The sequence below is a fragment of the Gymnoscopelus microlampas genome, assembly GCF_963454915.1.
Source record: "Gymnoscopelus microlampas genome assembly, chromosome: 12".
Classification (NCBI taxonomy): Eukaryota; Metazoa; Chordata; class Actinopteri; order Myctophiformes; family Myctophidae; genus Gymnoscopelus; species Gymnoscopelus microlampas.
In genome coordinates this window covers 46,383,474-46,405,364 of record NC_139949.1, presented here as the reverse complement: position 1 = coordinate 46,405,364, position 21,891 = coordinate 46,383,474, and the positions used below count along the sequence as shown (strand labels likewise).

The window sequence follows — 21,891 nt, the reverse complement described above, 5'->3', positions numbered from 1 at the left end:
TTCACCAGTAGACCAATTATAACCCCGTTTTAGACGGAGGTCTAATAGACGACTATGGCTCAGTGGGACCCTTACGGTTCCATTTGGTTTCATTTTACACTCAAGAGTTAAATTATTGTTTTTCTAACGAAAAAGACATCACGTGGATGCACCTGGGACTTATCATCAGTGTTGTAGCCTGGGGTCAACAGGTGTTTCGGGTCTCGCAACATACACCCTCGCCCAGGTGACCCAGCCGGGGTTAAACATCTGCATTACTTAATTAAGAAGTTTATACAATTAGAGAATATAGAAGAATCGTAACTTTGATCAACGTTTGCCTGTTTATATCTTCTCTACCTCATCAATACAGCATTGATGGAATTGTGGAGATAATCTTATCCAACAATAACAAAATATTCAAAGTTTTGGGTCTGTGAGGCTAAATGTCATCAAATGGTGGTTCCGTGGCTCTAATGCCAACTAAATAATAGTCCTTGATATGAAAGAGGTTGAAATCAACCGTCTTAGAACATTGACATTTAAACAAGTGACAGGTCGCACTCAGAGGACAAACGTTTCGGCTGGATAGCGGAAACGTGTTTAAATGGTTGTAAACAAACAAGCTGTTTCCGGGTTGAAAGTGGTTAACCACTTCAACCCCTGCATCCGTATTCTGGGGAATCTAGATCTACAAGCTGAAGCTCACAATGCCTCACATTGCCAGGTGTTGTGAGCTAGGAATTCGGGTCACAATAAACGAATGAGGATCAAAATGCCCACCTGGCAGCAGAGGGTTGGGCGTTGGGGCTGTCACTCATCAGGTCCACCAATGGGGAGGAGGAGGTGGGGGACGTCTGGTTTTGGGAGCTGTCCCATATGTCCACCAGGCTGTCCGTCCCTGACTCCCACACGTTGAACTTGGCGGGGTCGCGCGCCTGGGGCGCCACGGTCTGCACGGGCCTGGGGGGCGTGGAGTCCTGGGGCTCCGCCTTCCATCCTAAAAAAAGAGAAGAAGACCAACAGAGTGGCCACGGATATTTGTCTTTAATATTTTTTAAAACCTTTTGAAATAATTTGAAAGAAAATGCAAACTTTTTGACAACAACATTTTGACATGCCCTAAATAGGGATGCCAAGTAGTGTTGCCAGATTCTGTGACAGAAACAAGCAACCAGGTCTAGGAAAACAAGCCCAAAAGAAGCGACTATATGGGCCAAATGAGCACTTTAAACATACATCAGCTATTTGAAAATAGCAGATCTACAAGCTCACAACGCGTCGCATCGCGACGCGTTGTGAGCTTGTAGATTTGCTATTTTCAAATAAAATCTTGGGGGGAAATTACAATAAGCAGACCTGGCAACACTGATGCCAAGTAGAAAGTGGATGAACGCAAGTTAGGAGATTTGTTTTTTTTACAATGTTAAGCCCAGTACATGTTCCTTCTGACATCCAGACTTGTCTTTGTTAAGGGAGGTGATATAACTACAAATTGACGTCGTTCCGAACTTCTGACCAGACGGCAGGTTAGGAAATACATTATATCGTTGCTGTCGGGCAGAAACCTCTTACTGTATCTCCATGTCTATCTCTAACTTTTTGTGTTTTTTCGTAAATGAACGCCCTACTTGATCATACTACAGCGCCACACAAAAGCATCAAAAGTGTCAGATCTACAAGCTCCAGAAACGCACCCCACTCATTCGTGCTGTCGTCCTCGTGGTCTTTCCTCTGTTCTTCTACGATGGGCGTGGTGACTATCTTGGGGATGGGCGACACGGCGGCCATTCTGCCGTCTAAGCTCCCTTCAGTGTCGTCATCGCCATCTAGTAGTTCACAGGAGGATAGCAATACATATAGAGAACCACACACACACCATACAGCAGGATGTATTGAATTATGTTCAGTTGCGAAACGGACAAAAAATGTCATCAATGTCCTCTTTTACCAAAACCTTTGTTGGTACCAATGTGGATAGTGAATAGCTTTTTGGATGTATACATATTAATACATAATACTTACTTTTTGATACAAAAACTGAATTCAGGGTTTGATTTGTAAAAACAATCAAACCTGTATACAAGTGGTATACTACGGCTTATACTGTATGCTTAAGCCATATATACAGCTTAAAGGAATACTTACAATACATAGGAATACTCCCCAAAAAGTTTGGGGAGTAGGTTCAAGAGAAAACAGGTTCAAAGAGAAAACATTCTCTTTGAACCTGGATCATCAGTAAGGCTCGTCAGTGATTACACTGTGAGAGTTGTTTTGGAGTTTATATCATTGTTATAGAGCTATTGGCTCAGGAATGCGTCAACAACCAAAAACATCTCATGAATTCAAGGTTTCATGGGTTGGGTAATTGATAGGAAAAAGTAAATATATATATATATTTCTGGGTGAAGTATTCCTTTACGTACATAGAACTTTACTGTAAGCCCAAAAATAGCGACATTGGGTCGAATGTGGTTAACATACGTAGTTTCTTCATTAAATGGTTAAATAGTGATATTATAAAGGAAACATATCAAACATATCAGTCTACATTTCCCAAAATGAAATGCATGTATTTAATTTAATGCAACACAGCATATCGTCTCTGTCTGGTGGAAACCTCATAATTATGTCCAAAACTGTTACTTTTCAGGATTCAAATTAAGAAAATAGTAAAAGTAGCAGATCTACAAGCTCAAAATCGACAAGTTTCGAGCTTGCAGATCTGCTACTTTTGATGCTTTTGTGTGACACTGTAGTATGATCAAGTAAGGCATTAATGTATTTAATTTACAAAAAAGCAAAACGTTTAAATATAGAGATAAGAGGTTTCTGCCCGACAGCAACGATATTTACCACACCCTGAAAAGCATGGGTTAGTTACTACCATGGGCTGAACAGCATGAGTTATTACCACACGTTAAATGGTTAGTGATCAAACTATTCTCTACGTGAGATACACACATCATGACAATGTGACATTTCTACCGTACAAAGATAAACAGCAGTATAACTGGTTTGGCATATTTTAACGTTAGAGGTCATAGCTAGGGTTTAAATTATATATATAATGTCAGCAGAAATTATACTTTAACGCTACTTTACAAAATATTTATTGGTGTGACAGAAGATCATCTTCAAAGTCTTTTTAATCTCGGTTCTGCTGTTCATACAGTGACTCTGTGGCTTTGCAAGGCAGAAATCAATGTTTATGAACACCAAATACTAATATATATATATATACTAATACTATAATACCACCAGACACAATCGGTGAAAGCACAAAATCATGGATATGTGAATATATCTATGCATCACGTATGACCGTGGAGACACATGTTGAAATGACAGGACTCAGCACTGACGCATGAGTGACATCATGCTTGTGTGTTGGCTGCGCTTTGGTGGGCCAATCAGTATCGACCGATCAGTAGAGTATATAGTTGTAGTTATAGTTATATAGTTGTTGTATTGCGCTTTTTGCTTTGGCAATGTAAACGTATGTTTTCTCATGCCAATAAAGCCCTTTGAATTGAATTGAATTGAAAATATAGATTAGCACATTTGGTTCCAGTAGAGTGGTAGGTAGTCCAGAGCTTTTATCCGCTTCGTATCCGTAGTTTTTGCTAAGCCACCTGACTATGGAGTGGAGTTGAGCCAGTAACATGCAGTGTAAAAGTGGCTTTTAAAGTAAGTAAGCCTTGCCGGGCCATCTGGCCCATATGGGCAGGAGCCTATCTGCTGTTTCTGTAGCGTGAGGCTTGATATACACAGGGGTGCACATAACTGGTGCGCAGGTGCGCATGCGCACCCAAAATAAAAAATGCGCACCACATCAGGCAACGCGAGGCGCTTTTGCGCACCAACAGCTGGGACAGGAATTTCCAAGCTTTTATTTTTTAGCAAAACTAAAAAATAAAAGCCTGGAGATCGAGGCTAGGAATTTACTTCCTGAAGCGACACTCACACAATCACTCTAAAGCACCCGTCGGCCCCATGTACAGCCATTAGGCGGAGGGGTAGAGATATGACTCGCGTCGCCTCGCATCGCTGCGTGCACGCAGCCAGCAGCGGCTGTTAGAGGCACTCGTCACCGATGATGAACGCACCGTAATGGTGCAAAATATGCCGTGAACGTCCCAATCTGGCGGATAAAATCAGCGCAGCAGCACAGGGCACCAACCTTGTGGGCTTTATCTAACAGCGTGAGAAAAGAAACGGCGAAAATCGGCGGAGTTTAGAAGCAGATCGTCCTTTTTTTCTCCCCCCCCCCCCCCCGTTGACAAAACTGTCCGGTGGGCACCGTGCTGACCCCCCCCCCGTTGACAAAACTGTCCGGGCTGAACCCCCCCCCCCCCCGTTGACAAAACTGTCCGGGCTGACCCCCTCCCCCCCCCCGTTGACAAAACGGGACGGGCGCCATGCGCACCAAGTCACATGTCCAGGTGCTCTTCTGCGTACCAGACCTAAAAAGTTATGTGCACCCCTGGATATACAAGTACATCCCCTGGACATGACTCTATGCGTCACAGGGACTTACCCAAGGGGCCAGCTTCTGAGTTGTAAATTGAGGCTATATAGGAAGAGACAGTTCATATTAATGGCCTGTAGTCTCGCTGTTTCACCCCTGCTGGTGTCAGAAAGAATTAGGCTTGATTGCCAAGCTACACAACCAATAGAGTTCATTCCCCACCACCCCCGCTCTGGTCCTAACCAATAGCATTCATTTCCGTGTACATTTTCCGGACCAGATATAGTAAAGATACTGAAAAATAGGCTTCATTTACTGTTTCTATGGGCGTAACTTTGTCCATACTTTTTACAGTCTATGGACTTACCCCCCATCCAACCCTTGATGCTGAGGCGCTCTAACCACAAGGCCACTGAGCTGGTAAAAAATAAAATGGACAAATCCAGATGTAAGACCTTGTTACGGCAAGAGTTTCTGTTTGAACTGGAAGCAGTTCAAGCTGATACGGGACCAGGCTGAGGGTCAGCCAAATTCAGCTCAGATGGGAAAATAGTTTAACTTCTAAAATGTGATGCAGACATTTACATTTAAAGGAACAGTGGCTTCAATTTTCTCAAGGACTAAAGGTTTAGATATACCAGACTTTAAGGGGGCTGGGGTGTGATTTTGTATGCTCATTTCTTTGTTTCATCACGTCCAATTTCACTTTGTTTGTCCTGTAATCCTGTATGAGTTCTCTTTTCCTGGCCTGAAAATGTTTATTTAGGAGCTGGAAAGACGGGGAGAAACCCCTGTTAATGAACAAAAAGCTGCACTAACACACTCCTCTAAGCCTTAGGAGACATTGGCCTAAAAGCCTGTAAGCCTTAAAATGGTCCTAAACGGGCCTGTTTCAAATGAGGTTCATTTGGACTGTTTTTATTTATGTTCCATTGTATGTTTTCTATGGACCGTATGAGTCTGCAATAAAGACCATCCATTCATTCATTCATTCATTCACTTCAGAGAGGACAAAAGGTTGTTTTTTCACTGTTAAAAGGAACCAGATTGAGCCGGTTGGTTTCCATCCACTGACTCTGCGAATGATCCGCCACCAGAGAGCCAAACAGAAATGGGACATTGGTGAAAAACACCACCTGGGTGGGACACGCGTGAAATGGCCCATTTGGCATAATGAGTACTTATTTAGTATTTTTACTCAAGTAAAAATGTTTATGCCGACTTTTACTGTGTAACTGAGTATTTCTACATTGTGGTATTTCAACTTTTACTCGAGTAAAAAGTACTTGTTCTGCCCCTGAGAGCAGCAGCATGCAGGAGTGCTACTCCACACACAAAGGTCAAAGTTCAATGAGGTCGGCCAGATGATGAGGTCACGGATCCACAACACAAAACCCCACGGCTGGGGGGGGACGTGTGCATCAACACAGGCCAGGTTACTACGGTAACACTACAGGCGGCTTAATATCGGCGAGAAAACATAACACACACTCACAGGTTGGTTGAGAAGAGAAGGAGCAGCAGCGTGTGTGCGCGTGCGTGCGCGCGTGTGTGTGTGTGTGTGTGTGTGTGTGTGTGTGTGTGTGTGTGTGTGTGTGTGTGTGTGTGTGTCATCAGGAGGATTTAAGAGGGGAGAGAAAGAGAGTGAGATGTTGAAACAGATTGTTGTATCAATCAGGGCTGCAACAGTTAAACTAACCAATCGATTTAATCTATTCTAAAATAAAAGAGCCGATCTACAAGCTCACAACTAGTAATGAGCGGGCCGACCCGTAACCCCCGGTCAGCCGCTCTCACACGCAAAAAAATAAATAAATCACATGCTCTTGTTTTGTCTTTATTCCTAATAAGAATAAGAATAATAACAATAAAACAGTTTGAATACACTTGGGGTGTATACTTAAAGATTATTTTCCTTCATGATTTTACCGTTTTTTTTTTTTACCGCGGGTCGCAGGGCGGGTTGAGCCATAGATTTATATATGGGTTCGCGGGGCGGGTTGAGGCGGGTTGGGTTCCGTGACGGGGCGGGGCAGGTCATGAAAAAACCTGACCCGCACATCACTACTCACAACGGTACCCTCACAGTTGAATAAACACTGATGAGTTTACAGTGTAAGATTGGGGTACCAGAGATAAAACATCGCATCAAATTGGGGGTCCGTCCGTGGCCTAATAATCGGGGCCGGACTAACCCTTCGTGGCGCCTGGTGCTACGACCTGTATAAAAATGTACGCTTCACCGGCGCATTTCGCCGTTTTAGCGCTCCTTCATCAGCCGCTGCTTCTAAATGTTGGCGCTTTTCGGCGATAGTTGAGTCTTCTTTCACTTTCTCGCCGCCGTTTGGTGCCCCCCCCCCCCCCCAGGTTGGTGCTCTGTGCTTCAGTATACCTAAAGCCCTTCCGTTAATCCTGCACTGCTGCTAATAATGCATTTTAAACTGGGGGTCCCTTCAATTAAAACGGTTGAGAATCACTGCACTAGGAAGAACACAGGTGTTGAATAGCCAAGTTAAAGTCAGGTGTCCTCGTCCCCTGAGAAAACAGAACATTATTTTACAACTTAAAACAATTGGGGGGGGGGGATAACCACTTAGTGGCCACCAGTTATTAAGGTCATACAGTGTAACGTTCAATTTAGCAAGTCTTTTTGGCAACACCTCTTGTAGCTACATTAGCCATTACAGCGTTTGTCTATACGGAAGGAATTTGGCGCGAGGGAGTGTCGGGAGGCAGACACCCCCCAAATAAAAATAGTGTTAAATTGTGTTTTGAGAAGGTGTCAAAAACACATTTTTGTGCAATGTTAATATACCAGTGAAATCATTGTTTAATTGAAAAAGTTACACTGTATGACTTTAACTAAAACAATTAAACTTAAAACAATTAAAACATTTAACACTAAAAACTGTACAGTGAGTCAACACAGCCGCAAGGACAACATCTAAAAAAACAACACTAAAAAAGGAACTTCGACAAACAAGTCACACAAATGGACGAGAGACTTCACCGTTACAACCACAGAGGATAACACACGTCACGTTACGTTAAGCTACGTTAGCAGGATGCTATGCTAGGTTGCTGTTAGCTTGTTAGCTCAATAGCAAGGAGGAGGAGGAGGCGGTTGCTAGCATTGAACAAGCTAATGGTTAAGCCTCCATAGTATAGGCCGGCCGGTGTCGCTGGCCAAAAAGAACAGATCTGTTTTGTAGATAAGCCTGTCACAATTATTACACAATTGTCTAAGCGGAATTATTTGAGATAATCGCAATTATTGTTGCCTAATCGTCATAATCGTCATTATCATTTCCATCTTGAAAAATGTTCACACGTTTTCAAATATATTAAACAAAAGCAGAAATAGCAGATCTACAAGCATACAACGCGTCACACGTTATTTTGTGATGCGTTGTAAGCTTGTAGATCTGCTATTTCTGCTATTTCTATATAAAATTATTAAATATGTCAATAATGTCTTTGTATATTTACGTTATTTTTGCCATTTGCCAATTTTTGATTACGAAGCTATTAAGAAATTATTTTTTTTATTCACATGTTCCAAAGTTCAATGTCAAACACACAATTAAATTGTTAATCGCAATTGTTTGAGTGACAATTAATCGTCAACTTAAATTTGTAATCGTGACAACCCTATTTGTAGAGACCTGTTCTCGTTGGTAAGCAACACCACCATGCGATGGAGCGTAAATAAAGCTTTAGATGAGACACTGAGACAGACGGGGGAAAGATCTAGGGTTTGTAAACAGGGGCTTTGTGGAAAAGAGGCACAGCTTTCTAAACTGAGATGGAGGTGGTTGGCGTTGCTGATGTTGTAATTGTGGCTTGTTGGAATCTCAGGTTAGAATCACAGAATGAAAGATATATATTGATAATATTATAAATAATATTGTCATGTCTTTCTTTTTTAGATTTGACTGGCAGTGTAGTGCTTTGTAGAACTTTGTAATCATGAGAACATATTTGTGAATAATATACAGTAATGAATTATTTCTATTTTAAGGTCCCTTACAGGCTTACACAATAACAAATAAACAATCCGAAAATGCATCACATCAAACTTGATGCTTTTATTAGCCGATCTACAAGCTCACAACGCGTTGTGATGCAACACGTTTTGAACTTGTAGATCTGCTAAACATTTCTGAAACATTGTATATAACTTCTTAACACTTTAACAACACATATCTTGTATGGGGGCCCCTGGTACAAAATATTTTCAGAACGGGGTCTGTGGTAAAATACATATTAATTTGGAGTTCCTTGACATGAAAAAGTCTGAGAACACGAGAGAGACTAAAGAACTACTGCTGGACTCTTTAGGAAAATCAAGGAACTGTTTCGAAAAATCAAGTGCCTTCACACTACCAGGGGCGACTTATTCGTCTAATTCATTCACACTTTAGTAATATCTTTCTAACTTATATCCAGTATGCAATGCAACATTGCATATGATGGAATTTCACAGAGCAATGTTGTTTGGGACCACACTCATTTGTTTTTCTAACCAAATGTTTTAAAAAGTGATTTAAAATGGTCTACGGTGTGAAGTGACGGGCTGACTAAGGTTGCCTGGCCCATATAGCCATAGGAAAGTGGGGGTTACAATTTCATCTCAACTGAAGAGATGAAAGTAATGCAGCGGTGTCAGAAGGGGGTCGGGTGGTGGCAGGTGAGGTGAGGTGTGCTGGTTCTTGGGGAGCGCTGTGTCATTTGTGTTGGTCAGGTGACGGTGGATCAGGAGGTAGCCTCGGAAAAGAATAACAGTTTCTATTCTTTTCGATTTTGCCATCTCTGTCGGTCTCGGTCAACCACCCCAATATCCACTGAGAGCTCAGTTCAACAAAGAGGTGTTTTAATCCCATCTGGGCCTGAATTGCAATGTATTTCTTCATTTCCTTCGCGTGTATGTGATGCTTGATGCTTGTATCACCTCCTGCAACGGAGCCACTACACTCGTTGAGGACTACAGTGAAAATCTAGGCCCAGACAGGGTTAAAACACCTCTTTATTGAACCATACGGAATATTTCAGAACACAATCAGTCTATTTTGCTGGGTAAAACATCTTTACTCTTTATTTGTTCATTTGGACGGGGGACGTACAGTACATATTAATGAACACAGCAACAAAACTACAGCAGTAGAGTTGGAATGCAGTGTAAATGACGTTAGGAGTTATGCTGCGTTCACACTGGCACAAAGCTACGGTCTACCATTCATTTTCAAAGGAAGCCAGCGACATGAAGATTCAAAGCTACATCTGACGCTACAAAGCCAGTGCTGTAAAGTAACTAAGTACATGTACTCAAGTACTGTACTTAAGTACAAGCTTTACTTAACTAGGGTATTTCCAATTTTCTGTACTTTTACTTCTACTCCACCACATCTCCAGAGGCAAATATTGTACTTTTACTCCACTAAAATTATTTGACAACTTTAGTTACTAGTTACTTTGTAGATTTGGATTATTATTACAAAACATACATTACCCACTTCAGCCCTACATTGAAAATAGCAGATCTACAAAATCACAATAGCTTGTAGATCTGCTATTTTCAAAAGATTTGTATACATTTTATACATTTGAAATTTGTGAAACAATACTATACTACTATTTAAAACAATACCTTTGTACTTTTAATCGAGTAAATTTTGAATTCCGGACAATTACTTTTAACAGAGTATTTCTACATTGCAGTATTGATATTTTTACTTAAGTAACACAATTGAGTACTATTTCCACCTCTGTCTGCCAGTGTGAACGCACCATTAGCAAAGGATGCAAATTTCCATCCGTAGTTCTCAAAATGTAACAATAACACGAGATGTTGCAGAAAAAAAAAAACCTATACATGTTTCTGCCATGTAATGTCAAACTACGAAGACCCACAACAAAACAGCAACAAAAAAAAAGACCACAACAATAACAAACAGTATGACCATGATGAAATATGGAGCTTCCAGTGGTGGTGGTTATTGGGGGTGGTTGACCAAGACTGACAGAGATAATACAAAATGTCAGAATCAACAACAAAAAAAACGATCTCTGACAGTCTTGTCCGTGGCTAGATCAGGAGGAGGGGTTCTGGATTGAATTGGATCATGGGGGAGTGAGTAGTAGTAGTGGTGGTGGTGGTGGTGGGTGTCGCGGGTGGAGTGGACGAGGTAGAGGTAGGGTGGGGGTTCGTTGGCTTTGCTGGATGTGAGCAGGGAGGTGTGTGGGGTTGGGGTTATAGTGTTGATTTTGACTGCACATTTTTTTATTCTGTTTTAGTCATAGTCTTTTGAATCAAATTCCATTTAGTTTCAGTCATATTTTAGTCATCTGAAATGTTTTACCGTGAGACTAAATACCATAAGATTATTACTGAATCAACTGTAGATTTAGTCGACTAAAATGTATTTTGGGCGGTGCCTTGATGGCGTCGTAATGGCTGATTTTACACTTGGTTTGCATGCTGAAAATAGCAGATCTACAAGCTCACAACGCGTCGCGCTGCGACGCGTTGTGAGCTTGTAGATCTGCTATTTTCAGAGCGCAACACCTGAGCGCAACCAAGCATAAAATGACTTGTCTTTTAGTTCTACTGGATCTCTTCTCCACTAGACCCTCCCTAACATTTTAGTCTAGTTTGTATTTGTTGACGAAATTGTCAACATATTTAGTCTTGGTCATCATAGCTTAGTTTATTCGGCAGTTTCGTAAGTTTTCGTCAGTGAAAAAAGGTAGCCGACGAACATTTTTCGTCATAGTTTTAGTCGACGAAATCAACACTGGTTGGGGTTGGGGGGGTGGGTGGGTGGGTGGTGACGCAGGGGGGAGTGTCGGTTTCGGTCGGTGGTTGAACAAGATGAGAACCGAGAGGTTCCAACAAGAAGTAGTATACACGGGACTCCCTAAAAAAAAACAGGTGTTTCGCCCTGGGGAGACCGCCCCTTATCATCCCGTCTTGCCATACGGGGAAAGCACCTGTTTTTTTAACCCATTAAGACCGGGAAAGCATCTGTGTCATTTTTCTGATTTCTTTGGGCTATTCAAAAATAGCAGATATACAAGCTCATAGTGCGGCACCGAGTGCGGACCCCCATCTCAAAATATTGTGTTCCAGAAGATTTGAGTTAAAATTTTTCGCTTTAAAAAATTATATATATATTCAAATATTTGCACAAATTTTCACGATTTTTCAAAAATAGTAGATCTACAAGCTCGTAACGCAGCTAAAGAAATCTAAAATGACACAGACGCTTTCCCGGTCTTAATGAATGGCTTAAGAGAGTCCCTTTAAGTACACGTTCATAGTGGTACGTTCCTGAGCCCGTCTCTTCTGTCTCTCTGCCGTCTCTCTAAACTCCAGTTCATTGTTCTTTCCAACTGTTTCCCTGCTGCTGCTGCTGCTCAGCCTCTCAGGGTCTGTTTTACCTACCGCTTGCGGCCCAGGGGGGCTGCTGCGTCCGTGCGGGGCGCGGCGTGCGAAGGGGGGACATGCTGCCGCCACCACCCCGCGATTTGGGGTGAGGAGAAGAAGAAGAACTGACGGGGTCGCTGCCGGTGGGCTCGCTGGTGGTGGGGCTGTGCTGCTGCCGCAAGAAGGGACTGTCCAAACGTCCTGGTGGTGTGGTGTGGACAAGAGACGGGACGGATGGGGGGCCCCCCGAGGACAACACACACACACACACACACACATGGATATGTACATGTATATATACACAGACACACACACAGACACACACACACAGTCACACACAGGTAGATGTAGACGTAGAAAGAGACGGACGTGCAGGGAAGACGTATAAGAAAGAGACAGACAGACGGACGGACAGACGGACAGACAGAAGACAGAAAGAGCGGAAAATAGGAGAGGACAGGAAGTCAAGGCACAGGCAATTGACCCCCCCGCCCCCGAGAGGAAAGTGAAAAGAAGTGAGTGGTCCCATAGAAGGCCATTAGTGGAGTCAGAATGTTCCAGAACCAGAACACAATGACAAATGCAAGACACAAGAGAAAGAAAGGGATGAATGGAGTGGACGGACGAATGAAAGAAAGTGAAGAATTTATGAAGAAGGATGGATGAAGATAAAACAAAAACCAACAGATGGACATGGTAAAAAAAAAAGAAGAAGAAAAAAAAAAGACAGAACCGCCCCCCCAGAAGGATGGAAAGAAAGAAAGAAAGAAAGAAAGAAAGAAAGAAAGAAAGAAAGAAAGAAAGACAGGGTAAAATACTGGTTAGCGTGATATGCAGACAGAGCATGCAGAGTCAGTAGAAATATGAGAGCTTTGTTTAGCTTGAAGTCTCAGCACTTAATTCTAGGTAGTTTTTGTTACGTACTGTATGGATGTAAATCAAACTGCCACTGCCTCTGTTACAACCAAGAAAATACAAAGGGTTTCTAGTCCAAGTTCATGTTAAGTCTGTGTGGACAAAAGGTACAGCTGGAGGATTTGGCTGTTCTAGCCCTGTTGGCTTGCTGCTGAGGTCTGCTAAAGCTAAGGACTGAGAGAGAGTATACGTCAGGGGGCTTTACAAAACGCTTGCAGGGTTAAGGTTGACCCACAGAGAGGCTTGTTAATCTGGAACGGTTTGCTTTACAGTTGCTGGGGTGCCAGTCAGGTCGCCGGACTCTTACTCTTACTTACTCACCAAGATACAAGCGTTAGGTTGACACAGGGGATGTGTCTCACAGTGCTGTAGCTTTTGTTACAACTTATCTTTAACCATAATACTACCGCTAATAATAATGTTTTGTCACTGTTTGTGATATTTGTCCCCTGCATTTACCCATCCTATAATTACTGTTATAAGATGGGTATCCTAACGGAGAGCGCCACTCTACGGAGTGCAGGGAGCAGTTACAGCAGTAACAACGGTTACGTGTTGTGCTCAGGGACACTTGGACATATTGGCAACCCTTAGCATCCCTATTCTGAGGCAGACATTCGGTGACATGGCTATTTTTGGCCAAAAGTCCTTCACTCCAGGACTCTGAATTCAACTTCAATTTGAGTTCCAAAAGTCGATCAGCAACGACAGAAGCCACAACCCTGAAGCTGTATAAGCCCAAAAATAAGTTGTGAATAAGTTGAGCTCATTCTGTATGCCCTCGAATCAAAGTAGGAGATAAAGAAATATACGGTAAATAGGTATAGGGAAGGAGATGACACAGCAGGTCTCTAACTGTACTGACTGGCAAATGTAGTTGCCAATCTAATAGATGGATACTGTAGGCGGAGGAGATAGACACTCCTCATTAGCCTTCTGTAACAGAGCCAGGTTAAAGGGTAATTGAATAGTGAAAATCAATCTATATGAGATTTAAACAGTTACCAAGAAGCACATTACATCATTGCTTTCCAGCAAACCAACCCCAACGATTGTGAGTACAGTACGTCTAGAGAAATGGTTCTCAAACGACAGATGTCCTTGGGGGGGGTTTCAGCGGGGGTCCCCCAGCAAAATGAGGAACAGTATGAATATTTAAGCCCTATTAAAATGTTCAGCTATCTTCTCTTATGTGGGACCCCTGGCACGTCTTGAGGAGCAGCTATAGGACTTGAGTTACATGAGATTACATCACACTGAAGTTCTCATTATCCACCACAGCATGTTAACCTGCTCGGCTGGGGAGAGAGATAAGAGTCTCCAGGTTCCTGCCTACTTTGTCATCTCCTGGCCTTGAGCATGTTCATTTAATTACATCCCGTACTCCCATACGGTATGTGTTGTGCGTTTTGTTTCTTGCAGCAAGCCAAACATCCCTGTTAGGAGACAAACTAACGAGGCTAACAAGGCTCGACCATGAGCGTGTGTGTGTGTGTGTGTGTGTGTGTGTGTGTGTGTGTGTGTGTGTGTGTGTGTGTGTGTGTGTGTGTGTGTGTGTGTGTGCGTGTGGACTGTGGAGACAGTTTGTGTTAACCTCTCAGGTTTCTGCGTTCAGCACATTATGAGGACAGAACGGCAGGAGTAGGCCTGCATCTCCAGCATAGCAAAACCCTATTAAATCATCTCTACAGTAAGTGTAGGTCAACTTTTATGCAGACCCGTGTGTAGTAACACATGAAGGGGGGATGTACAGTATGGATTGACACGTCTCAGATTACATAAACAGTATGTAGAATGTCAGACACAAAATGAAGTTAAACAAAATGTTTTAGAATGTTACAAATATACTGATTTAGATGAACCCACATTTTCACCCAAAAACAACTTGACCACATACCAGGTCTAGAGTAAGGATAGTTAACCCCCAAAATGACTTTTTTTCTATTGATTACACACCCCATGGAGTCTTGAATTCATGGATTTTTTCAAATTCCTAAGCCAATAATTTGTCTCCTACCGGAGACATTAGCATCTTTCCACTGGTCATCACATTATTGGCTTTGGAATGCGACAAAAACAAACAAATCTCACATGAACTCAATGCTTCATGGGGTGTGTAATTTATAGAAAATAAGTCATTTTTTGGGTGAACTATCCCGTGCCAGAAGGACTTTGCAGTGCTGGCTATTATTTTCTTATTGAGAGTCTTGGTGAGCCGTGCACCCCGGCAAATTGTTTCTACTTTGATCTTTTTTCTATTGACTCCAGCGCTGTAGTTGCTTACCAGTCCTGTGTATGGAGACGGGTGAGGAGTCCACACTGACGGTCATGGCTCTCTCCTTCAGCTTGAAAAACTCACGAGGATTCCCCGACCTCTGGGCTATGATGGCCTTAGCCTCCTGTTCACACACACACGCACGCACGCACATGCACACGCACACACAAGCGCACACGCACACACACGCACACACACGGACACCAACACACACGCACAGACACACGCAATGAGATGACAGAGGAAGCTAGTGCAAATTTAAATCTGATTCCATAAACAGCCCTGTTTCCAGTGGTGGAAAGTAACTAAGTACATTTACTCAAGTACTGTACTTAAGTAAACTTTTGAGGTGTTTTTACTTTACTGGAGTATTTCCGGTTTTCTGATTGTGTAGGTACTTTTACTGTACTTTTACTTCTACTCCACTACATCTCAGAGGTAAATATTGTACTTTTAATCCACTACAGTTATTTGAAAACTTTAGTTACTAGTTACTTTGCAGATGTATATTATGTAGTGTATATTACACTTTAGCCCTATTTTATACCTAGGCTATTTGAAAATAGAAGCTCTACAAGCTCACAACGTGTCGTAGTGTGTCGTAGTGTGACGTATTGCGACGCGTTGTGAGCTTGTAGATCTGATATTTTCAAACATTTTAGTACTTTTACTTTTGGTACTACTTTTACTCAAGTAAATTTTGAACATTAGACATTTACTTGTAACGGAGTATGTCTACATTGCAGTATTGATACTTTTACTTAAGTAAAAAAAATGGAGTAAAATTGAGTACTTTTTCCACCACTGCCTGTTTCTCTCTATCTCTCCCTCACTCCCTCTCTTTTTGTCTCCCCCTCTACCTCTTTCCCCCCCTCTCTATCTCCATGGAGACACAGTGTGGTTCCTGTCTGTCCCACTAACACAGAACCAGGGCCTGGAGGTAATTCTAGTTGCCACGGTGACACACTTAACACTGTCTACAGTGTGTATATATATATAAATATACGGGTCAACACCAGGAATCATCTCTACGTGCGTCATCTGCACTTTATTTAACTTATTCATTTCTCATTTATTTTAAGCGTGTCTGACTGTTTGACTCACCTCCACCTCTGTCTCCTTCGGTGCTCCATTCAGATCATCACCACTCAGCTCTGTTACCTGAGAGAGAGACATACAGATACAGAGAGAGAGAGAGAGAGAGAGAGAGAGAGAGGGAGAGAGGGAGAGAGAGAGAGAGAGAGAGAGAGAGAGAGAGAGAGAGAGAGAGAGAGAGAGAGAGAGAGAGACACAGAGAGACAGAGAGACAAAGACACTTGTCACTACACCATGGTAAAACTGAATCCATTCTCTTTGGGACCAAACATTCCCTCAGTAAGATGAATGTAAATCATTGGTTCTCAAAGTGGGGTCCGGGGACCCCCAGGGGTACTTGAGGTGGTTCCAGGGGGTCCCCAGCTAAATGATGGATAGGAACCAAATGGACCCTTATGGGTCTGTAACTCTGAAAGCGTACAAATGGAACCAAATGGACCCTAACGGGTCCATTTGGTTCCATTTGTACACTCTCAGAGTTAAATTAACATTGATTTTACAATATAAATTGCGGTCCAAGTGATAGAAATGCCATTAAATGGGGGTCTGTAGCCCTAATGCATGTCAAACTGGGGATCCTTGAAATTAAAATGGTTGAGAATCACTGCTAGAGCCGTAAAAATCTTCTCTTATGGGGGTCCCTGGACTATCTATTCAAATGGGGGTCCGTGGGCTAATAAGTGTCAATTTGGGGGTCCTTGACATGAAAAAGTTTGAGAACCACTGATGTAAATGATTTCAAGGTCCAAGTCGATGACGCAGTAATCTCTAGCAAAAACGAGATTACCTATTTGGGATGTATTCTTGACAAATACCTGACATGGCCCCTTTTTGACTATAATTGCACCCTTGGGAATCGAGGGTTCCCAAACTTTTCATGGCGCGACCCCTGAAAATAATAATATTTTAACTGAGGACCCGGACTGAGGAGCAGAATGTCCCATTTCACAAGTTATCATATATGTGTAAAATGTATAAAAAATCTTTTGAAAATAGCGGATCTACAAGCTCACAACGCGTCGCATCGCGATGCGTTGTGAGCTTGTAGATCTGCTATTTTCAAATAGAAAAAAAACGTAAATAGGGCTGAAGTGGTTAATGTATGTTTTGTAATAATAATCCAAATCTACAAAGTAACTAGTAACTACAGTTTTCAAATAATTGTAGTGGAGTAAAAGTACATTTTATATTTACATTTTACATACATTTTTATATTTGCCTCTTAGATGTAGTGGAGTATTGAACATTGGAAATACTTAAGTACAGTACTTGAGTAAATGTACTTAGTTACTTTACACCACTGTGTATGCTACATGTACTGTAGCATATCTGTCTCTGCTAAACTAACTTGTGTATAATAGCCAAATAAAGGACATTACACTAGTCTGCCATCAGGGGGCGACGGAACCTCTGGAATCCTACCACTGAGCTCAACTGGTGACACCACAGCAACTAACTAACTAAACTACCCCTCTGAAAACCAACAATGTAATCTATTACTCTGACTGTAAACATATACATACACACATACACCCATGACTAAACACAGTTAATGCATTGTATTGTCTTGTCTAGTATTGTCTTGTATTTTCTGTATCCCTATAATTAAGGATAGAGAGAGAAATGTATGGAATAATTCTTACAAATTATTGGCTTAGGAATGCGGCAAAAACAAAACAAAACAACAACAAAAAAATATCCATGAATTCAAGTCTCATGGGTTGACTAATCGATTAAAAAAAAGTTATTTTGGGGGTGAACTATCCCTTTAATGGCGCTTGTTAAAGGGATATTTCACTTTTGTGAAATGAATTTGGGTCATTATACCGTCTACTCAGGCTTTTGGGAGCACCCCGGACCGTTTCTAAGTTGATTCATTCAGTATTTAGATATTTGATATTCATTTTATCAAAATGTTTGTCTAGAAAAAGCCTGAGTAGACGATAAAATGACCCAAAATTATTTTGAAAGTGAAATATCCCTTTAAAGTTCTATTAGTTAATACACAGGCCAGAGCGTGATGTTTTACACTATGTGCTATTATGCTGTAAGAAGTTTAATTGTAGGGAACGTAAAAAAAAAAAATTGTCTTAGGAATATATTTGCAAAAATTCTGCGACCCCAAATACGTGTCCCGAACCGTAGTTTGGGCACCACCACAGCCTGGTGCACAGTACAGCACAGTACAGTACAGTATGTGCTCTGTTGTAAATGTTATAATCATATTATGCTGGTACAGTATTTTCTCTGTAATCGTTATCAATGCTAATTTCTGGTCTGACCTTCATACGTTTCCTTTGGATAAAGAAACAAAAGCCCAGCTATGAAACCACTGCCTTCCTAATCAGATAGAGATAGTTCTGTGTCTCTCCCAGGATGACTCCTCCACAAAGCAACACAGTTCTCATTAACCCATTAAGACCGGGAAAGCATCTGTGTCATGTTAGATATCTTTGGCTATTCAAAAATAGCAGATCTACAAGCTCATAGCGCGGCACCGAGTGCCGCGCTATGAGCTTGTAGATCTGCTATTTTTGAAAAATCGTGAAAATGTGTGCAAATTGTTGAATATATATTTTTGAAAGCGAACATTTATATCTCAAATATTTGCTTCATGGGGGTCCCTGGAACAAAATATTTTCAGATGGGGGTCCGCAGCCAAATACATATACCTTTGGGGGTCCTTGACATGAACAAAGTTTGAGAACCACTGATATATAGCAACATAAAAATGACACAGATGCGTTCCCGGTCTAAATGAGTTAACACAAAACAGAAGCGATGCTTCACTAAGACAGAGAACTGAGAGTAGAAACAACTTGGTTGGCCTCTCTCTCTCTCTCTCTCGGATGCTGTTCCCGTCTCTCTGATCAACCCGATCTCACACGACTTAGTATACATTGCACGGAGTGTCATTCCGTGCATAGAGAACTGGAAAACCCGAAGATCTGTGCATAGCCGCCTCGCATCTCCCCCATTGACTAAACCATTTCGGAGGCGCGCAGTCTCAAGCGAACTGGAGCCACGGCAACACACGTACACACACAGGCACGCAGCCACACACACACACACACACACACACACACACACTAAATAGATCAGTGATTCTCAATCTTTTCTGGATCAGGGCCCATTTGAAAATCTCAAAAGTGTTCGCGGCTCATCCATCTGACTACTTAACGATGGGCCCGTGTGTATTCTCAGAGCACGTTTATTTTAATGATTGATAAGGATAATTCCTTTTAACAGGTCGTTCATGAAAGTCCTTGCGGTCTTGTTTCCAATGAGAACATGTGAGCAATTAGGGGTTAAGAGTCTTGCTCAGGGACAAATTTAATTTCATCGACACATATGCTGGCCTGGCCTGGAATCAAACCTGGGGCAACCAGGGCCTCTGGCTCCCTAGGCGGGCTCACTAACCACTCAGCTATGGCCGCCCCAATCGATCAATCGGTTGTGTCCCGGCTTGGATCAATGGAACTAACATAGATATACTTCAGTACATTGATGAAAGCTCATTTTTCTGAATAGTTTTTGTACTTTAAGTATATTTTGATGCCAATACTTTGGACGTGATATCCCAAAGCGCTCCTCCGCAGATCTTAAATAAAAAAATATGTGCTTAATGTCCTCAAAGTCAAGCATTCAACAAGCTTTGAACTGAGCAGATTGGAACTTCCGTTCCAGAGATAATGGCCAAAACATCTTGAAAACGGACACTTTCACCGACTTTCGATTGAGTTTTGGCCATTGTCGCCTGTTTTTCTTTAATAACACGGACTAGGAAGATCGGACGGCGACAAACTAGATACCAGTAAAGTTCACTTCGAGCATCCAACACACGCACTGCCATTTACGTCGGCCTTACCGTTAGGCCGCTAGGGGCAGTTGAAATTGTTTTTTTTTCGTCACGGAACCCAAGGCTCTGCCCAACCCGACTAATTGACATAGATTGTGGGCAGTGGCGTGCACAGACATTTTGAGGGGCAGGTGCTCAAGTAAATTATACTTTTTTTTTGTTTACTTGGTCTGCTCTTTTTTCCTTCCCTCTACACCTATACCTCTTTGCCAAAAGTAGCCGATCTACAAGCCCACAACGCCTCGCAGCGCGAGGCGTTGTGGGCTTGTAGATCTGCTATTTTTGGCTAAAGTTCTCCTCAGAAAAGGGATGCTAGGTTTCGAGTGGTTATGGTAAAAAGAAAAATCATATCACATAAAGATTTGGCAGACCCCCTGTAGTAACTCTGAGGACCCCCTAGGGGTCCCGGACCCCCTGTTGAAGACCCCTGCTGTAAACTGAAAAAAAAAGAGAAAAACATTTTTTTTTTTTCAAAAAGGGCACTTCTGGTCAAGAGGGCAAAGGGCAGGTGCTCTAGCACCATCTAGAGTCTATCTGTGCACGTCCCTGATTGTGGGCCCGGCTCGGCCCGAAAACGAGTCGGGTCGAGCCGGGTTCGGACAGAATTTGAGAACTCTACTAACGATACTACAACCAAGGGGCAGCTTTCACATGTGGGAACACTAAAAGGTTCCATTGTATTTCACTCTATTGTTAGCTCTGCGTCAGCAGGCCGAATCTGACTGAATTACACGGCTTTGAATGAACTGAAAGTTAAAATATGTGCAGTCCTGATAGAAACGTCATTTTGCCTTTTAAACTTTTACAGTCACATCTGGTTTAGATTCAACAATAAAACGCTGTGCCGGGTTGGGTTCGATCACAGGAACACAAGAGATGATTGTAGGAGATTCCCTGGAGGAAGGTTGGATGTTAAGCTAGAGAAAGCAGTTCCTGGAGAAAGTGCGTGGGCTCGCTGAGTGAAGAGAAGGCAGCTGCTAGAGAAAAGAATATGATATGGTAGAGATAAGCATCGGAGAGGATTGGACCTTCATAATGTGCATTAGAATTAGAATAGAATATCATTTGCTATAGAGCTATATTTTAAAGCATCATTTGGTTCAGTAGAAATAGCAGTTGAGTAGATGTTAGCCTGCTAAATATTAAAAAAAACTTCAACAGGATTCTTGTTTCCGTGGAATTTTATAATATAAATACGCTGAAGAGATGAAGGCATTTGAGATTAAATAAACTTTGAATGTAAGTGCAATTTAAAGTGCAAATAGAAACTGTTACTGTTAAAACTAAAAGGAATTTTGTGTCTAGGGAAAGTTGCCAAAAACACATTCATGAGGAATGGTTATTGTGAACAATATACCAGAGAAAAAAGCTTTAGTTTCAATTAAAAAGTTACACTTAACTCTTTGCCTGCCACTGACGAGATTTCTCGTCAGTCCATTCCATTTTAAAGCGTTCTAGGATCATTCCTGACATGATTTCTCATCAGTGGCGCAGTGCTGCCTGCCACTGATGAGTTTGACGAGATTTTGAGTTTTCAGTGGTGGTTTCAGTGGTTCGGTGATCCGAGGATCACCAAAGAAGAGTACAACCAGAAATCACGTGATCACAATGAAATGAAGCTGGTTTTGTGTAGTGTTATAGGATTTATACAAGTATTTTTTTCTCTGCTTTCTGTTGTTTTTGGCAAAAACAAGCCTCAAGCTTCAACTGGCCATAACTATGGAATGGATTACCGCGACCGGACAAATGTGCGTGTAATGAGGCGATTGCCGTGAGGGCGGTGATCACAGAAAATATTCCATGATTTTTCAAAGGTTAGTAAAATCGCTCGTTTTCACTGGCAGTGGCTTGACATTTTTCTGAAAAAC

At 42.0% G+C, this 21,891-nt stretch overlaps 1 protein-coding gene across 2 annotated transcripts in view; it reads right to left on the bottom strand.

Annotated features, from left to right (window-relative positions):
- dbn1 (drebrin 1) overlaps positions 1 to 21,891 on the bottom strand; it is a 133,242-nt gene that overhangs the window by 5,315 nt on the left and 106,036 nt on the right. Inside the window, exons 9-12 of one of the 2 annotated variants that reach the window (XM_084074858.1) lie at positions 16,174 to 16,230; positions 15,079 to 15,193; positions 1,677 to 1,808; positions 763 to 979 (exon numbers count right to left, since the gene is read on the bottom strand). In XM_084074858.1, coding sequence (XP_083930984.1) covers positions 763 to 979; positions 1,677 to 1,808; positions 15,079 to 15,193; positions 16,174 to 16,230 — 521 coding nt within the window. The remainder of the gene's footprint in view (positions 1 to 762; positions 980 to 1,676; positions 1,809 to 15,078; positions 15,194 to 16,173; positions 16,231 to 21,891) is intronic. The other variant, XM_084074857.1, reaches the window with a different exon arrangement.